This window comes from Leuresthes tenuis, unplaced genomic scaffold, assembly GCF_036924035.1.
Source record: "Leuresthes tenuis unplaced genomic scaffold, fLeuTen1.0.hap1 SCAF_19, whole genome shotgun sequence".
NCBI lineage: Eukaryota > Metazoa > Chordata > Actinopteri > Atheriniformes > Atherinopsidae > Leuresthes > Leuresthes tenuis.
This window is the reverse complement of record NW_027325373.1, coordinates 12,721,214-12,742,028: the sequence shown is the minus strand read 5'-3', so window position 1 is coordinate 12,742,028 and position 20,815 is coordinate 12,721,214. Positions and strand designations below refer to the sequence as shown.

Sequence of the window (20,815 nt, the reverse complement as noted above, 5' to 3'; positions counted from 1 at the left end):
CTTGCAGCGTCCCTACAGTTAGCTACAGTGATGAAGCAATCAAAATGGCATAATCCTACTCATGTGTCTGTCTTTGAAATCATGCTCCTCACTGCTGCAACTCATTGAATTTTTACAGCCTTCCCTCCATATTACAATCCATTACAATTGATTGTCATTTACTCAGAGGGTGGTTGGGGTGACTTGATTAGTATCCATGTTGATTCGGTCTTGATGTGGTCTCACACCACCACTTTACAGCACTTTACAGGGGTTCTATGTTCATATTGGAAGGAGTAGTCAAAACTGCAAAGTACTTGTGCGTACACATTCTAGCAGGAAGGCTGATTTATTATTTCATATTAACCTGCACAGCTACTTCCAACATGATTTCCTGGAAGTTTCTTGCTGGCCGCACACAGCCTTCATAGTTCCATATTTATGTCATATTATTTTATATTGTGTTTAAATGAATTGTAGCAGTTTTGTTTAATGCTGATTTTTTCTCACTCTCTCAGTAAACAGTAGAGGGATCAGTTATAGAATATTAAGCCACAGTAAAATTGTTGCTTTGACGAGACGGCCTTGTTAAGCAAAAATATTCTAATGACATATATACTTTGTCAGTTAATTCCTCCATTTCATAAAAGCTGTGTTCTTAAATAAAGGTCTTATAGCTAACTGTTCAGCGCTCTGGTCTGCCAGCCTGTTAAACAGCATTCCAGCATGTATTAACCTTGTCCCCCTACACTGATTTTGCTGGCTGTTATTGCAGCGTACTACAGTAAAAAGTAGCTTATTAGAAAGCACAAGTACCTATATTGTAGAACTTTATGGGGGTACAGCAGATTACTGTCAAGCGCTCCGTGAGGCCTGTGTCAGATACTTGGGATTGCTGCAGTCAAACAACCCACTAAACAACTGTCTTGTGTGCTGGTGATCACCCATCTGTGACAGAGAGCAAACTAGACCCTTGTAAGTGGGAGAAAAGAGCTGAACTGGTGAGTTGAAGTGGCAGTGAAGGAGTGAAAGGGCGGAGGATGAGAGGAGAAACAGAAGGAGTTTTTCAGCCAAGAGTCAGAGGCTGAAGGACTGCAGCAGAATCTGTTTTCATTTTAGGAAGGTATTATGACTGATGTGCATTTCCTTAGTGCTAGCCTCAGCCTATTTGAGAGAGACACTGAGAGTGAAAGATTGAGATGACGCAAGAGAGAAAATTAAAGAGATAGAGTGTAATGAGAAAGACGGAGAGAAAACAGGCATCTTTCTGTGGACTGGGCAGGTTCCTTTAACTGAGTTCCAGCTTGAATATGAAAGGCAAGGACGAGACAGTTAAAGGCCTCAAAACACAGGAAGCCTCTGTGTGTTAGTGTGTGCGTGTGTGTGTGTGCACGTCTGTGTATTTGTACTGTGCACTTTGTAAATGATGCAGACTCAGGAGACAAACTTCAAACACCCATCATATTATACACACACAGATGCATTCACAAACACAAGCACGTCTGTTAAAGAGAGGAAAACACCCCAATGCCCAAACAAAGATATGTTTCACAAACACAACACACACTGTATCTTACACATGCACATTTTATCGCCTTGTTTGGGCTGTGAATATTTCCTGCATCCCCACGATGCAGGCTTGTGAACATTGGTAGAATGCAGAGACCTTAATTAAGGAACTTCTGTCCCCTCTACAGAGGCGTGTGGAGTGTAACTGTGGTAATTAAGTGTCCTCAAGTAGAGGTCTAATGTGATCAACTAATAGGTGCTCATTAGCCCACACTGTATTCCAAAAGATATCTTGCTGTATAACGAGGATTCTGTGGAAATAAAGTGCTGAAAGATGAGGCTGAGGGAGAGGATAGCAGCGGTGTCATGATTTATGGTAGGTGAGTGGCCATGGCTTGTAAGAAGGGGCAGGTAATCAGGAGTGGTGCCTTTTTAATTCAGCCTGTTTGCATTTCCTTGTTATTAATGGTGGTGGATAGTGCATGGATGCTTAGGGATGAGAAAGAAGCAGTGATTTAACAAAGTGTGTTCTGTGGTCTGCTGAGCCAATGAATCATTTGGAGTTAATGCAGAGCTGGAAAAACAGAACTGTTGTTATGTTTGTCTTGATGGAGTATTGGAGAGTTGAAACTATAGCAGTAAAATTGATTTGATACTTCTCACCTTATGATGAAAACTATGAATGCGTTCACACGATCCTGTTTTACTTTTAAATAGCCATGTCTCCGATTAACGTCAGAATATACAATTTTGATAAAATTGCTTTTAGATCTTAAGAAAATATGAATATTGGACGATATACATCAAATAAGTATGTTGTGGAAAGGTCATTTCTTTGTGTTTTAAAAGCAAACTAGATGAGGTCATTTAAAAAGACTGCATCATCTTAACATTGTTTACCATTTTTAACCATAAATGTTGAATCAATATCTGAGTCAATCATTTTTATGTACAGTTGCTATAGCATTTAATAGCCACATCACATGAGGTGTTGTATTTAGGCCCTCATAATAATAATAACGATGGATAAAGTTTAGTACAAATGAAGTTGAATTCCTCATAGTTGAACTGAAATAAGATCTTTGTTGGATACGAGTGACATGCAAGCACGAAGAAAAATAAATAAGGAACACAAGTAAAAGGACAAAATGGGAAATTGTGGTCTCAAAAAGGGACTTTTTCCGACTGGGGAAGGAAGTCAATTTGTTCATCTCATATGAGTGCAGGCAGAGCCTCCCACGAGATCTGATCTCATTTATTTTGCACTTGCGCTCGGGGTGTAAGCCACCCGAGACTAAGACACAGTGCGTCCGTCCCACAGTGAGAGGGATAGGAAGGGTGGACCCATTCTCTCCCTGGTCTCTTACTGACAGTTCGCCATTCAAAATAGGTGAATCCCTGCAGCCCTCTGCCTTTCTAATTTGACAGGACTGCGAGAAGCAGTTACAATTTCACGAGAGCAGGAGCAACAATCAGTTGAAGCAACAGAGGGACTTCCTCTCATGTGTTTGGTGCATTTAGAGCAACTGCATAGCATTTAAGATCAAGAAGGGATGGCTCGCACTCAAGAAAATCTTCTAAGTTAATAACTATAATACATTTTCTCTGCAAATGCACGCTTATAAAACCACCTCAATCATCCCTGCATTTTCTCATAACACAACATGCACAGAAAAGAAAATACTGCAATTTCCATTTCCTTTTCTGAATTGCGAATCACCACTTCTTTTTCAACTAAATGTATGAAGGTCTGATATAAAAAAGAGCCCTTTAAACTCATATCAACAATATCAGCTGATTTATCAGAGTTTAATTGATATCTTTGTTTGAGACATCTGTTTTGCATAAAGAATAGTTTATTTCATTACAGTAATGTGTATAAATGCACTCTTGTTTTAATCTGTTCATTGGATTAAAAGATTATCACCAGTCCCTCTTGAAATCAGGATGCCTATCTGATGACATGACAAGTAAACAGCAATATGAATGCAGGCGTTCAGTATCAGATGCTGGTACTTCTTGTTCTTTTCATCTTTTTTCTTTTTCTTTTTGGTTTTATAGCTTCTTTGGTCAATATTAAGGGTGACATTGAAGCCATGCCAGCATCAAGGAGACAATCAGTGCAGGTTTCCCAGGCCGCGTCTCTGTCTTCTGCTGCATGCCCCATGAAGCATATCCATCTGGTTGATTCTCACTAAACAGTCCACCGCCTTTGCCCAACTGTGCTTTTGGCTCTGCTTGCTTGCAGTTCAGACAGATAGTGCTGGCTTAACCTTGAGTCTATATATGAAGTGCCTCCTACTAATCTGTCCATGTCACTGCTGTGGGAATTCCATGTCATCACAATAGGACACATCCCAGCAGTGGCCCACCTGAACAGTCTGCATGTCAGAAACACAGACATACAGGCTGGCTGCCATGAAATGACATGCGAGTGAGCATTGCTGTGGGTTAAAGAAAAAGGGTGGAGTGTTAGCTGGAAACAGGAAGACCAGGATCTTCTCACTTCTGTTTTTACCACACATCTCTTTTCTAGTAAATTCTCCTGAGCATAGTCATGGATCTTATCTGAGCAGCAGGCTTGTCAGAGACCTGCCACAGAGGTGAAGAACAGTTCAAAGACAGACAGGGAGGGAGGAGGAGGGAACCACCGCTGGTCCCGGAGCTGGAAATGGGACAGGATGGGCTGGAGTATTTTGGAGCACGGTGGCTTGAGTGTGAAAAATGTAAAGCCCGCAGTGCCAGCTGTGTTCTATTCTTAGTGCCCGCTGATGTTCTAGCATGTGAACGGGGCGACAGAAGGCTGAGCGGGAAAGGAAGATTGGCAGGAATGGGCGGGAGCTGGTGCCACCGAGTGCCTGTGATAGCTGGAAAGTTAGCTAGTTAGCTGGCATTCAGACTTCCATAAAGACATTTTAACTACATCATGTGACAATACAACGACAGTATTTTATTTTTTGAGTATAACCCTGGTCAAGGTGGAGGTAACTGTTTTTAAACTCTTATGTGATTTTCACATACATATTTCATGGAAATAGTCTATCCTTAACGAATGAAATAACAACATTTTTAATCGAATACATTTAAAATCGTACTGTTTCAGTTTTTCAGTATATATTAATTTTTTTATTATACCCAATAAGCCAATAATGTTAAATTAGCTATTTTTTAAAGTATTACTCATGGCAGTACAGATATAAGATCATCAATCCTCTTCTACATATGAGATATTATTTCTACCCTCGTGATGTCCTTTGCAAAAAACAAACTTTCCATTTAAAACATTCCTACATGTTTATCTTTATGCAACATTTAAAAACAAAACTGTAGACTTCATCCTGCTTGTACAATGCTGGATGATTCTACAATCTTGAAGCTACAACCACGCCAAATCTGACTTTATCTGTATGACTGATGCCGATATGTTATTACTGGCACATCACTGATTCAGATGACATACTAATAATAAATGTAGTCCCTGTATTAAATATATTTTGGGACTTTCCACCCCTCTTGCGTTCACTTGTTTTGTCTCATTCACCAATATTCTAGTTATTCTCCTCCTGTCTCAGGATGTTTTCCCCCACAGATTAACACCACTTTGAATATGTGTTGCTACACTGCCTCTGGATAGAGTTCAAATCCTGAAGGCTGTTGCCAGATGTATAGATAAATTCAAAAACCAGATAGAAATTGTGTCTGTGTGGAGCTACGGGTTTCCGTGCCATCACACGAGAGTAGCTCTGGGTTTTGTCTTGAGGAGATCTGTTTGCAGTCTCTTCACCTGACTGCAGGCATATTGACAGAGAGAATTTCTTTAAAGGGCTATATTGCTCTGCATGTAACTGGGCAAATATTTTCTGCAAGCCAGACAGCTTTGCCAATATCATGGTTGGCTGGGATTCAACAGCAGTTAGAGCACACTTAGGTTAAAAGGTGTCTCTTAGCGCTGCAGAACAAAGGGGGGAGCAAAAAACATTAGTGTTGTCTGCCGCGCTGTTGCAAATTCTAATTATGATGTGTTCATGTTCCATTGAGAGATTATCTGCGACCAATCAGACGGGTACTTGATGAGAACAAACACATTATGCGCAGACTGTTGATTCACAGCCGTTTGTGGTGCATTGATTCTCCCTGCTCTGCCAAATGGCGCTTTCTCTCATCTTGAATTAGACAGGCGCTCATGATTTTTCAGATGCTAATGAAAATTTGTACAGCTCAATTTCAGACCTGGCTTGCTTCATAGAATAAATGGACATAGTGGTACATGGCGAGGCACAGAGGGTTTGATAGAGTATTTACCAGACGGAACTGACTAAGCCTGGAGCCACAGGGTTGAGGGCGTAGACAAGGCGGACACAGCAAAGAAATAAACGTATCTGTGTTAATAGTAAATGGATACGCCAAGAGGGTTTTGGTTGGATCACAAATGAAAATGTGTAAGTGCATGCATGTTTGTATTGTATTTTAGTGTTATTGCTGTGATTGGCTACCACTCCCATCTAGTCAGCAAACAACAGATTGAAGACAGCTGTCGGGTGAGTTGCATGTTGAAACCTGTTCAAGGTGTGACCTATGGAGAAGTTTATAACCTGGCTCTGTCTTCGTGCAGTTTATTCCTTTTTTTAAATCTTCCAGTATTATGTTTATCTGGCAGTTAAACAAGGAAGGCTACGTGCTGACTTGTGCTGGGCTGTCATTTTATCTGAAATAAAATCCCTGTGGGAAAAAAAAAATCAATGCAGGAAATTACAAGCCAAATGAGATATTTTTCATACAGCTTATACTCCATTTGCCCAATTTTAAGAACAATCAAACGGGTAACTACTTGTGCCCATTTCAGAAACCTCCATGCAGAGCTAATTTTACAATTATTGCATTGAATAATTTTCAATACAAGTTGAATAACTCGCGTACTGCTCTCAGTGATTAATCCTACTGTATGAAGTAATAATCATCAGCCAAACTTGAGCTTATGAATTCCAGCTGTAGGGGAATAAATGGAGATGTAATTCTACCCAGGAGGAACAACGAGAGACACAAGTGCACCACACACTTTTTGTGATTGTTGGGGTGCAGTTGGAAACCACGGAGGTGCATGAAATGTTATATTTCCACTGTAACCGTGGAGACAGAAATCTCTAAACTTGAATACCTATCTGAATTCCTACAGATGTTGTATGTTGCCTAGCAACTGTTTTTACTTCTCTCAGTGTCTTCTGTTTTTCTTCTTTGTGTAACTCAGTTTTTCTCTTTGTCTCCTCATGGCTTATTGCTAATGAAGTTACACCAGAGATGCTAGTAAAGCAAAGTCTTGTTTATTTCTTTTCCTGTGAATAATTTAGACTAAGCAGGACCACTAATTTAGCTGGTCCCTCAACGCTATAAAAGCGGCCTGACTGTGCAGCTTTGTGATGTTTTATATGGCAAATGGATGGGGATCTTGTCTCTCAGATGTGGCAGAGCCTCTGCACATCATTCTTGTCGTGCTTATTGGTCTTCCACTGTCGTTGCTCCTACCTCCCACTTCTCTTTGTGTCAGGTGAGAAGTCGTGCCTTGGTGGAAGCTTTCAGCAGTGTGATTGGCAGGTCTATCCGTCACTCAGCCCCCGGGACTCTCACTGCTCTAATTAGGTCGCTTGGCTTGCTCACCTCCCAAGGCTGGATGCTGCAGCAGAACACGGATCAAATGACGGTCCCTTGTTTTGCAGGGACTTGTAAAGGTGGTGGCAGAAGACAGAGGAAAGGCATCTGTTTAGTGTCTGCAGCCCCAGAGGCCTTCTTTCTACACCTGTTTGGCACTATTGTGTCGTTCTTGCTACCTCACAAGTGTGATAATGTGCATCGCTCTTCATTTGTGTTGTCAAATGCCAGAGGGGAGTACGACTCCTTGTGGGTTAATTTGATTTCAGCAGGTTAATTGATGAAGGGGGAGTCAAAGCCTGCTCTGATTTCTGCCAGTGGCTCTTCTAACTGGTGACTTCTCAGTGTTGACTTGGTATTACAGCCACCCTGTTTACAATGTCCTTGCTCTTATATATGCTCCACACGTTTCATTTGAAGGAAAAATGTCATATTAATATTGTCAGTCCTTGCTCTGTGTTTTTTTGGGTGGTCAGTGTGGTTTAATCATGCGAAATTAATCACATAATAGCTACTGCATGAGAAACAAAGAGGATCAACTACTGTATCTATCTTCACTGCAGCCAAACAAAATTAAGCTTTAATATGCAGCTGGTCATTTGCCATGAGAAATGGCTGTCTAGTGTAATGCTGCTTGTTTGCACATGGCAGATTTAAGATATCATAGCTGATCTTCCCTCTTGTTAGAGATGGATTTTTGAGGAACAAATGCATCAACTTCATTTTGTCTCCTTTGAAATAAAGTGAATGTGCTACGATGATTGCGTGCTTTATTGTGAATTGTTTGTGAAATATGAGTGTGAACAGCAAACAGTCAGGCTTTTGTCACTGAGATACAATCACAACGGATAAACAGAATTTACACAGTATCTTAGTATCAAGATGATCTTCTGGAAGTATGCAATGTTTGCAAGAATTAATCAAATTCACCTCTGTCCTTTAGATGGATAATGCTTTGCGTGTCCAGGAAACATAAAGACAACAAGTCCTATCTTAAGACTCACAGGCATTACAAGCGATCTGAGCACAACCCAAATATTGGCAGCTGCACAAGAATCTAAACAGATTTGACATTGATAAGAATGTGATATCACTCTGACAGAGTAAGTGTTTTGCGTGTGTCAGAGTAGGTAAAACTGCTGATACAAGCTGTCTTTCAATAGCCTAAAGTGCCTTCTTTGTTTGACTGTGAGGCTCTTGTGCTTATGTGAGATTCCTGAAGAAGTGGCACATCTCGTAGGCGACAGTTTTCATCTTCATACCCACACCTGCATGTATTTTTAAAGGTTGCTCTTTTCTTTTGGTCTATGCACTCAACTCATATATTAAGAGCCATTTCAGATGAAAGTGAAATGAAGTGCTCTGTAGAGTCAGGGGTAGTGTCAGTGTGTATTTTTCTGTATGGAACGACTACACAAACATACATTTAGCTGCATGTTGAGAAGTTCATGTGCTCCATTCAAGAGGTCACACAAGTTTTTCGAGTGGGAAAACAAGACAAGCAAAAACATTTCCAGCCTGCAGAGGCATTCTTGAAAGGTGCGTGTCCATATGTTTTCCTCTCAGCTTTAGCTGTCAGAGTAATGAAAGTTTCCTCCTTACGGTAAAGCTCCAGGGCTTAGAACAATATTCTGTATATCCTGCATACATGTCCCAGCCTTTCAGAGCTGCAGAACGGCAAACATTTTCTCTTTCAGATGGGATCCTCTTCTCTGTTTAAGTCCCATGCTTTAGACTCTGTTCAGTACTTTCTGTTTGAGCAACGTATGCCAGAAATTAAAGTACTGACTTCCATATTTTCTTTTGATTACAAGCACATGGCTGAAGCACTGAGTTTGACCCCTGGTTGGGATACAGATCATGTCTTCCAAGCCTGGACTCAGCTCACCTTACTTTCAGGAAAGGCTTTTTAACTCCCTGCTTTAGTGTTCAGATTTAAAACCTTCCTGAACAAAGAAAAACATACCATACAGAATTAAGCCCATAGCAAAAAGGATTTCCGTGCTGTGTGATTTAAATAGAATACAATAAGCACAGTCTAATATGTATGTTTTCTGGGTTATTTCACAAAATATTAGTGAAACATACTGTATGGTTAGTTTTGTTAGAAGAAAGACATATAGGGAAAAATCAACGAGTGAAAAAAAGACAGCATGAAAGACTGTAGGGTGTATTCAATAAGCATCCGTGACAGCGAGAAAGTGTGAAGAGATGAGAGGGAGACGAAAGACAAGGAAGATAATAGAGGTGAGGGTGAGGTCAAAGCTTTGGTCTGTTTTGGCAATTGAAGGAAAAGCTCTTGTTTTTGGTTCTGCACTCAATCAGAGCTTGAACCAGTCAACCTACCGAACAAAAGGCTCAGAGGAGTGCAGGTTTTTATTGACAGTGAAACAAAATCCTCCCATCTTTTCTCCTGAAGCCTTAGCCTTTTTACCCCTGTGGTAGTGTTTTAAAGAGACAGAGAATAATCTTTGATTTGCTCTTTCGCTCACTGAGGGATGGTGAGGAATTTGCTGCTTTGGACACATGTTTGCTGTGATCTTTGCAAGCAAACACACTATTATTATGCAGAAAAAAGACATTTCTGTCAAGCCATTTTTTCTCAGATTAATGGGAGTGAAATTGGCTTATCCTCTCCATTATAACATCATTTTAAACCAAGATTAAAGTCTTTACTTCACCAGCAATGACAGAATAATTTAAAGGTTATCTCTATTTATTCGATTCCCAACACTGATTTGTCACTGAGTGGGAAGAGAAAATAGCTCTGCTTTTGTTTTTTTTTCTGTAGTTTCAGTTGTGCTATCAGTTGAATTCACATTCTTGACAGGTTTTCTCTCTTGTGTTACAAGTGATAATGTATAAATTATGAATATGACAATTGGATTCCCTTAGAATTCCGTTTTTGACACACTGACATCCATGCCTACACACACGTACAATGCAAAAAACACACACTAACATTGAAACATGCGACCATGAAACACCCACTAAAATGTCACTAGATAGACAGGCAGATCTTAGTTGTCTTCTCTGAAACATAAATGGACATCACCTTGGAAATACGTCTGCCTCCTGATGCATGTTACTGCTTTTGAGTCCTTCTGGTCTGCACATCATCACAGCTGCTCTGCCTGATGTGGGCGTGCATCGGCGTATGTGTGTACCGGCATGTGTTTGGATCTGCCTGCGAGCATGTAACTGCAGCTCCGCTCCCCGTCCTGCAACTGTGCCACAGCTAATCCTTCACAGGAGTTCAGCAGGGTGTCAGGATAGTGCTTTCCACATGGCCGATAAATACACAGCACCTGTGTTTGCACAGCCTCTGGCCACTGATTTGACTAGGAAATACAAATCATGGGAACAACTGCACACTGTAACCAAACATGTACTGCATGAATTGTAAGAGATATATTGCAAAATGTCTCAATCATGATCCTGCATCTAGCTTCACAATTTTATATGTTTTGATGAAAGAAATATTTGCCTTTTCATGGATTCCTTTTAACAATATATATAGAGAGGATGAATTTTTTTTTTTTGCCACCCGAAATATCTTAAATATAGCCTGGCTTTAGCATTTGGTTCAAAACATCCTTGTCTCTACTATTTTTGTAGAAAAGCATACCAATATTTTCTGTCCAAATTGAGCATTTTTTTCTCTCCTAAACATGTCTGGAGGGGGAAAATGCTCATTCAGTTCATGGGAGACCACGTTTTACTTTATAACATCACTTGGAAGCCTTCACTGTGAATTCATTTTCTGACATCTTTGCTTTTCCTCATCTTTGCTCCATATTCAGTAGCAGCAGACAGCTGTGCCAAACACTGGAAGATCTTTTGACATTGACTGGGAGTGACGAGGCAGTGTAAGCAGATGTCTTCTTTTTTTGCTTAGGGACACACAGTATCCTTGACCTTGTCATGGCTAATTTTAGGGCTTGGCTTATCACAGCGCCAATGTTTATATCTTCCATTACACACACTGTCATTATAGGATGGACACGCTCGTAATTATGGATGCATTCTGCTGTCAGGATGCTCGTGGGTGTCGTGTGCATACCTCAGTGTATACACACTTTTAGGATTCAGCATCAGCATAAGTCTGCATAAGTCTGTGGTTGATCTGTTGTTTAGAGCTTAAGCTTGGACTACATACACAGATTTCTTCTTAGTTACTTTACAGGCATGCTAAAATTTCCCTTAAGCATCCTTGGTCACTTTCTCTACAGTCATCAAAGCTGTGGAACGTCCTTTCCTTAATTCAATCAAAGACAGTTTTTAAAATGCATTCAAACATACTTCTGCTTTGATGCATGTACTCTGGGACAGTGATAGTGCTCGAAGTAAATGCCTTAGTCAAACTGTTACTATAGCTCGACTCAGCTGTGCATGTAACAGTGCTGACTGCAGACTTCAGGTTCCTTTGAGCTGCTCCGTTCTACCTGTCCCCATGTTAAAATGGGTCAGTATTTTTCTCCTCTCAGTTGGTCTTGGATGGCTCAGTGCCCGGGCCAGTGTGCCAAACATGATCCTCACAGCTGGGTGAACACAGAGGAGAAGAGGAGGGCAGTGCAACGCACTGAGAGATTTCCCCCCCTGCCTGCCAAATCTCTTTCCTGTTCAACAATGCCTTTGTGCACTCGGCTCATTCATGCACAAATGCAAATACAAAGACACAAACGAACATGATTAAAAGTTTCCAAAACATACATGGGCAGCAGCGGGTCAAGGATCTTTTTTAATAGTTTTTTTTGGTTTAACTGTATGTTCACATATAGAAACATACTGCAGATCTGACTCTGTTGAAGAAGAAATATGACTTTATAAAACCATTTTAGCCCAAGTATTCAAAAGCAATATAAATGCCTGATCATCAAACATCATCTTATAAGATTCAATGGAGAGGAAGATGTCCGTTTTTGGGCCAGGCTCCAGCCATTGACCCCAGCACTATTTCTTCATCTCCTGTCTCTCTCTCACTCTTCGCGAGCTGTGTATTTCAACACTTGCTCTCCTGTGGTAGTTCATTCATGCTTTTTCTCTCAAGGCCATCCTTTATGTCTCACTGTCAATCTCAGCCTCTTTTCTCCACAATAGTTACACACAGATACTTTATTTTTTGTCTACACCAGCAGCAGTGACAGATGTGAGTGAAGTGCAGTTTTGTTGTTAGCGGAGCTCTAACTTAACAGCACAACAGGGAGACATTAAATGATGCAGAACATTTACACAGGGATCATATTTGTGTAAACAGGAAGAGGGCAAAAAATGAAGTAAGTGCACAGCGTCTGTACAGTTATTGATGAAATTTGCATGATCTGAGGGGCTCTTTTGTGTGAAACACTGTGTGCACTCTAAAAACAATACTTCACACCTGAATCATATTATGTTTTTTATTTGATTATTTGATTGGATAAAATCCATCTTGGAATAGTAAAAGTTGATCAGATTGGCATCCTTCTACAATAATTATTGTTAATCAGTGAATATTTATTGACATTTAAAATGGCAGGAATTGATTTACTTTTCATCTTCAAAGAGTAAGATGATGGCGTTAAATGGTTTTTCTGGTCACTTACATACAGTTACTCAGTAAAATCTACACTTTAGGTCCATCTTGGATCAGAGAACATTGATCATTGTCCCTGTTTGAATGAGTCCAGATAAAATTTCTTCTGATTGAGTTGCCATCGAATCAGCTAATTATTTCAACATAGATGGCAGTTAATCATGTTTGGACTGAACTCATATTAAAGTGATATTAGTCACTGCACAATTAACCATAAAGGAAGGAATATCTGTCTTGTCCACTCTTTTCCACTTCACTTTTCTCATCAAGTCTCTTTCACTGCTAGGAAATGTACTGCCGAGGATCCGGGGAATCCGGTGATGTTGAGTGTAAAATTGTTTGAATAAAGAGTCTTCACATTTTGACATAAAAGAAGTTTTCTATATTCTACAAGAGAGCCAAATTTTTGCTGAAGCCTGAGCACCCCCCACCCAGCCACTTATATTGGCACATTTTGTGATGACAGTTGAGAACCCCCATAATGGCTCTATACAGTGCACCACCCCTGCCCCAAGCCCCTCCCTTGAATGGGGCCCCTTTTAGCTTTCATATCACAGAGTAGCTAGAAGGGGCCCCACTTCGGTGTGTATGTTAAGACCAGCTGTGTCTTAGGGCTCAGGGCTGTCCCAGTGTCAACTTGTCAAGTGCATAAAGGCTCCGATGTGAACTGTTCAACGTCATTATACGCCCCTTCCATGAGTCCATATATTTGGAGATTTTCCTAAGGGACTTGTCCATGGTTTACAGCAAAACTGGGGACACATAAATGTTTTAATCCTGCCTCTCAGCAAGCATAAACTAAGCATGGAATCTGCTTGGAAGTTCATCTACAACTGACAACATGAGGCTGCCGCTTGGTTATTTATTGCACGTTTGTGGAGTTGTCAGTATTTACACATGTTCTTTACATCAACAGATTAATAAAACATCCTTCACAGGCATCTGATTCAACACTGCTGCGCACAGTGCTAATACATATCCTTTTCTGAAAACAATATAGTGTGTTGTATTCCAGCAAACTGTGCTGATTATCCATTTCTGTGTGAATGTGTGTGTGTTAGCTCTGCTCCTGAGGCTCAATTAGGGATTTTTTTTTTCATTATAGTGAAACACACACAGCTGCAAGCCACAACCGCCCTGTTCTGAAAAGGCACTGCGATACTAATAATAATGCTTGACAAGAACTAATTTTAAGGTTGTCGAATGGTTGAATGTTTACTGCTGCAATGCTTTGATCATTATTCTCCTCCTCCAGGCGGAGTTGACGGGCATTAAATGGCGTTGCTACAGCTTCCGCAGTGGCGGGGAATACGGACCTGTGATCTCAGCACCGGCTCAGGACGACCCGGTCCTGCGCAGCTTCATGCGGTGCGTGCAGGCCAACCTGCTGTGTGTATGGCGACGGAAAATCAAGCCAGATGCCAAGGAGTTGTGGATCTTCTGGTGGGGCGAAGAGCCCAACCTCTCTGATGTCATTCATCACGAGCTGCAAGGTGAGAAAGAGGGAAAAAGGATGACAGAGATGAAGAATGAGGCTTGCTTCTGCACTTTATCCATCTCAATTATTTTTCCATCCCATCTGTCTTTACCTCAGCTTCCATTGTGCTCTGAAAGTTTGGGTTAGAGACTTCCACATGCCGCATGATTTGATGGCTGCTCTTTATAATGCTGCAATTGTATTATTTATACTGGGGGATTATTGCATGGAATGCAGCCATCTTGAGGTTCAAGTGAATTTTCTGAAAAACATACTGAGAAATGTTGTGTGTACAAATAAATGCAACATAAATCTAAACTGGATGAGCGCCAAACGGATTTGAGGTGATGTAGGATAGAACTTGTGCATTATTCATGAACTGTAGTGGCTAACACAGAAGAGTTCAATATTCAAGCTATTTAGTCTGCTGCACACTTGAGCTGTGTGCTGTTTATTTAAAAGTGTTGGACACATTGATCTGTTTTCTGCGGAGCAGTCCCACTTTTAAGCCTCCTATATCACATATGTGAATCGTGTTTGCTTTGCAACTCAAGCGTATATATGCCACTTCAGGAGTATTTTTATGATGAAGCACAGAGCAATCGAGTAGATTTTTTTCCTGTCAGTTTTTGCTGGCTGTGAGAATGTTTGCTTATGTGTGTTAGGGAAAATTACACTGAGATATCTCACTTGAGAGTGTGCCACTGTCAGCACTATTGTCCCTATTTATAGAGACATTTGCATTATCTCCCTGCGCACGTGTGCGGACGGCCAACATATCGACTTCGCCTCAGGAAGACAGGGAGACAGAGAAACAGGAGAGGGATTATAATGGGTTTGGTTTAGCAGAACAACAGTCAGGAGAGGGAAAAACAGGAGTATTGGTTTGAGAGGTTGAAGCAGTGGGGAGAGTTTCAGTCTTCAGTTACGTATTAAAGCTGACTTGATGTGAAAAGGCCTCTCAGGTGCAGTAAGTATTTGCCAAATGTTCTTTGGGCCGCTGCGGGTAGAGCCCATTACTCTGCACAAGCATGTGTTGCAGAGATATATTTTCATCAAAGTGTACTTACATATATATATAAATAATTACATCATCCAACTCTGATCTGATTTTGCCTCTTTGAATAATGCATTTTGTTGTGCTCATTGATTTTAAAAGATCTACACAGACTAATAATGGTCAAGAAAACATCGTCAGAGTATGGTGAGAGTGGAGCCAGCAGTCAGGTTTTCAGAGCAAAACTTCATTACCCGAAGCCATAAAATAAGAATGTAGCAGTATGAAATTTTAGAATTACCTCACCAATTTATATGCTGCTAATGGCAGCCTAAATATTGATTATAACTCTCTTTGAGCAGCACACTGAAGCCCAATAAACTTGATAATAATCAAGCCTATTCAATTACTTTTTATGGCTAATGATTTATAACTATTGCAGTTGTGTCACCATTTTAAGAAGTGCGTCTTTATGTTTCTAATTATTCAAGCAGACCATGAAGATTTTATCAGCAAATGTATATTTACAGATAACATCTTTTTATATCTATGTTTAACACCCCCCCCCCCCCCACTCCTCCAGAAAACTGGATGCTTGATAACAAAAACAGCTGAGCAAACAACTTGAAAAGTGTAACAGCGTGGCTGTATAGAAAGTATACAAAGTGCAACTTTATGTGATCAACTGTCATGTTATTGTTGAGGCACCCATCTGTAGTTTTGGTCCTTGCATCAATTTTCCCACAAATGTATCTCATGCATTTGAGTAAATTTGCATACACAGTGACAGAGAGCGTGTGTTTTAACATGGAGGGACTCTTGAGGAGGATTTCTCTAAAACACAACAGATGCTCTCTCTCTCTCTCACAAACACACAGACACAGTCAGCAGTTGTGATGATAAGACTTCTTTAATTCTGTTGTAAAATCTCACAGGTCTTTCTTTATAATTCCTATTAAGCACTGAAAAAAGGATTTTATAATTGTTAATTAAATCGAAGCTGGATTTCCTCCAAATTAGAATCAGTCGCGACACTGGGAATATCAGTGCTTTATCAAGTCCTAAAAGGCTGCACACCTGCATTTGTACTCACTCTGGGAATGTTTGATATTGGCTTCATCTCTCCTGCAGCTCTGTGTCTCTCTGTATACCTCTGAACTAAAATCCTTTGTTCTTCTTGTGATTTCTCCATTGTTTCTCCTTCTGTTAATTTCTGTCCATTTTCATTACTGTTGTTGATCTGACTCTAGTGTGAAATATATATAATCACTTGATGCATAAATTCATGGGTGTATCTGAACAAATCAAGAGCTACTCTATCTTTTGATACTGGCAGGTCTATAGGAAAGCAGACATATTTGAGATCTTGATTATTTTTTGAAGTTACAGACAGATGGTTTCATGTGTTTTTGGCTATTAGAGATTCACTTGGTAATTTGGCTGTCATGGCTCTGGTCAACATGTTTGGAAAATGTGTTGTGGCCTAAAAGATGTCAGACAGCCTTTTCCATCTTTGCAAACACGTGTCTAGGTATTTTAAAATGCTACTTTGGATTTGAAATGATTCAATAAAAGACCACTGTCAGGGCAAAGTTAGACCAGTGAGTCCCATAAGGTAGCTGTTTGTTAAAGGAAACGATAACTTTATGTGGCTAACAGCAAGGTAAAACGAAAATACTCTTGACATAAAGTGAACTTAGATTGATATTGATTTTTTTTTAGGTGTTTCTTTAGGTGGCTAAAAGATGTTTTGATACTGAACCCATTCACAGCAGCACTTGGCTTTGCTTTTGTACCAGTACTGCCATCTACTAGATTGAGGGGTATAGTTAGACTCCTGTCACTTAAAGCTGGTTTGTCAGGAGCCCTCTGGGTCAGACTTTAACTCACTGGGTGCCCATTTTTTGTCAACATGCAGGTTAAAATTTGAAAAGGGAAAGTAGTTTTTGTGCCTAAATCAAACCCATATTGATAGAGAAACCTAATCTAAACGTGAGTGAAACTGAAAAAAACAACATCACGTGGCACTCCCAATGGGCATGAGCCGTGGATTAAGGTCGAACCTGGAAATAACATTGTTTGCGTCACATATCGTCACTTTCTATTGCCAAAAAAAAGCCAAATCACACTTTTTGTGGATCACATTGACTACAGGCATACTGCCAGCCTTAAAGCTCAGTTTTGTGCTCGTATATATTTCTTTTGTTTTGGCCGTTCATGTAAAATGAGGCATTTGATGAAACTTCTCTTTGAACATATCACGGCCCTAAACTGACCCACACATGTACAAGAGCCATGCCAAAGACGTCACACTCATCTCACCGATGTTCTGAGTTAGAATCAATGGTTTAATTTGCAAGTTCATATTAGGTGGAAGTCGTGAATTTGTCACCAGATGATGAAAGAGAGACATTTTTAATATCACTTTTAAGTCACAGCTAGCAGTGGTGGGACTGAGACATTAAAGGCTTTGCCAAAAAATAAGATTTTCTCCATGATTTCAGCAAACAATACATGGTGGGTAAAGTTACCTGGGGCGCATGAGAAAGGCAAGTTGAGAACAGTAATGTTACTTACCCTTCTCACCATCAAAATCATCTCACCCTCTCTATTTGCAATCACAGAACTATCAGCAGCTGTCAGGAGTACCTGGGCTTATCCATTAAAACACAACCTAGCTCACTGTACAATGGCAGGTGATCCACAGTGAGCCACAACTGCAGCCTAACTTTAGGTCCTCGACTTCTTTATACCTGATTTTAGGGTCTTCACTTTTCATTGATATTGCAGTTTATTTGTGACTCATTATACCATTTTGTTTGCTTTACTTTAAAATAGATACCTTTTATGTCATAGGTCAGACTTGAAAAGAAGTGTAACCCCGAATAATTCTGAGCTCTAACACTGACTGGCTCCATTGAAGCTTTCATTCATGTTTGTATCTGCCCTCTGACTCCTGCCTGCACAGAATAGTGATAAGTGTTGCGGAGATAATGACCTTAAACTGAGGTTACATAAAAAAAAAAACTGTATCTGATTGAAGATGCATTTAAAACTTGCCCAGTTTTTAAATGAAAAATATTAGATATCACTCGACTTGTACTGTTCACTGTTATCATAAAAGAAAGATTAGATAAGGCTTACATATAAGCAAAAAATTTGGGCCACATAAACGGCAGTGTGAACAGAGCCAAAGATGCTGTTATCTTTTGACAAAACGGCATTATTCAAAGTCCTTAGAATGAGAACAGTTTGAACTCTGTGTGTGAAAATGGATAAGTCGCTAACACGTGCCACTTCAAAGAAACAAAACCATTTAGACCTGCACACAACTTCAAATTTGAGAAATCAATGCTAAGGAGGTAAGCTAAGAGGAAGTTTAATATTTATTGATACACTTGAAGCTGATACCTAGTTATGTAGGTATTTAGTCATAAACAAAAGTATGATAAAACTAGCTGAAAAATAAGGGGAATAAAAGCACAATTCAAGCCCTGGTTATCATTAATGTCTGCTCCAGTTTTCATAGAAAAATATACAAAAGCTTTTGAGACATTCACTTGGAAAAAGTCAGACTTTGTTATACATTACCTGTCGACAACAACAGACCTCTCCAACTTGTAGTTATTCCAATCCTGACGTCATGAACAAATATGAAGAAGTGCGAAAAAGTTTGCACAATTACCGTTTCATGGATCATGGACCCATTTTACAGTGTGCAATAATGTCTGTGAGAAGCTGCATCTGTCACATTTAATTGTTTTCTGTCGTTGTAAACAGAAGGTTTTGGTGGTGATACACTGACAAACCAGTTGTGACAAATTAGTGACTGTTATTGTTGATAGATACCGAAGCCATATAACAAATAGTGTATGTTAATTTCCACAACAGAGATGCTCTACCATACAGAAATTACTTACTGATTTATGCACATTTGTTAGAGCTGCAACAGCTGCCGCCTTGTGAATAATCAGCAGTTTTTTTTTTCATATTTTGAGAGCAAAAATTACAATACAGCAAAGATTAAAGGACTGTTGTATGCCAGTACATTTCAAAAGATATGTTTGCTATGCAATGCTTAGTGTTCCTTACACAATTTAAAAAGGGTCAAGTTTTACATTAAAGAAATGGAACTGTTCTAATTGCAATGTTTTATAAACTGAAACAAGTCCAAAAAATGTGCAAATTACACAGTGAGGGTTAACTGGAACCCAACATGAGGAGCTAGGTTAAACAAACAGATCATTGGAAAGAGGAAGTAAATCTTATTTGAATGACATTTACTGTTTCTTAAAAAAAAAAGACTTGAGTAATCAATATTACCATGAAAAACAAATAGACAAAAAGCCCAGTTCACCACATAGTAACTGGATATTGACTCCCATTTTGTGCAACTTCTTTAATCTTTTTAACACATGGATTGAACAGTGAGAAATGCAGAGCAGCAGGGATTTGTGTTCTCAGCCCCTTTGAATCATCTCTAGAATATTTCAGGATCGCAGTTCATGTATGTGTGCATTCAGAGCTTGATGAACTTTACAACCTTCTGGGAACCAGTTTGTTTTTCCGCAGCCAGGGAGCCACCTCAGAGCCACATCATTACACCACATTAAACGTTTTTTTATTTTTATTCAGCCAATATATGTTTAGGATCTCTCTCTAATTTCCTTAGAGGTCTTCAGTGTAGAGAGGCAGTTTTCTTCCCGGATCACAGTATTTGTTTCCCTGCAAACCTATATCTTGATGTCACCGTGTGTAGTTTTTAAATGCTGTTGTAAACAACAGTTGTAAATAAATGCCAGTGCAAACAGAATTCATACAAGCTGCTTTGAGTGGGATCTATAAAGCCAGCAAGTGATATTAAATCACACAGCAATGTTTATTAAGAAATCGTGCACGTGCTCTGTGCACTGCAGTGAGCAGAGGTCACAAAAGCTGACAGGTGATATTAAAACATGGTAGAAAATGAAAGGAACAATGAGGCCATTTCATCCCACTGCTGCATCTATGTGCAACAGTTTTTTAAGCATGGTGCTTACAACAGTTTACTTGATCTGTTTGATCTCTATAACTCTCAGTTCAATTCAGTTGTATTCAAATAGCGTCAAATCCCAACAGATGTTGTCTAGGCAGCAGAAATACAGTCTAATTTTAGCCAATTATAGGCCAATTAATTGTAATCCAATTATAATCCAATAAAATTGAATGAGTGAAAATCCAAATTAGTCCAGCTCATATAATGCAAATTCCAAAAACCCTGCCTCTCTGCATGTAATCCCCGGCATAAGCATTTCTTTGCTCTGGACCAGCAAAAGAAATGGTGATACTGTTGCATTACCCAGTGTTTTGACAGTTGAAATGGATAGAACTGGTTCCGAAACAGCACAGGAACCATTTTAGTAGAAAAAGGGAAGGAATGATGATATAAGGCTACACAAGAGCTGCTAAGAAAAACGCCAGATGAAAGCATGAGATGCAGTGATGTATTCAGCTGGTTATTCAAACAAACAAAGTGATATTTACACAGTGAAGCAAAATAAGTCTTTCATCAACTCATATTTTCCCTAGCTTGGCCACTATTAAAACCTCATGTTAACAAAGTAAACGCCTCTCGTGCTCCAGCTGCCCTACTAACTCC

General features: G+C 39.8%; 1 protein-coding gene across 3 annotated transcripts in view; it reads left to right on the top strand.

Moving 5' to 3' along the window:
• The window catches only part of LOC140276851 (mediator of RNA polymerase II transcription subunit 13-like), an 83,110-nt gene that overhangs the window by 3,232 nt on the left and 59,063 nt on the right, over window positions 1–20,815 (top strand). For all 3 annotated transcript variants that reach the window (XM_072371686.1, XM_072371685.1, XM_072371684.1), the window contains exon 2: window positions 13,959–14,196. In XM_072371686.1, the coding sequence (XP_072227787.1) occupies window positions 13,959–14,196 (238 nt within the window). The remainder of the gene's footprint in view (window positions 1–13,958; window positions 14,197–20,815) is intronic.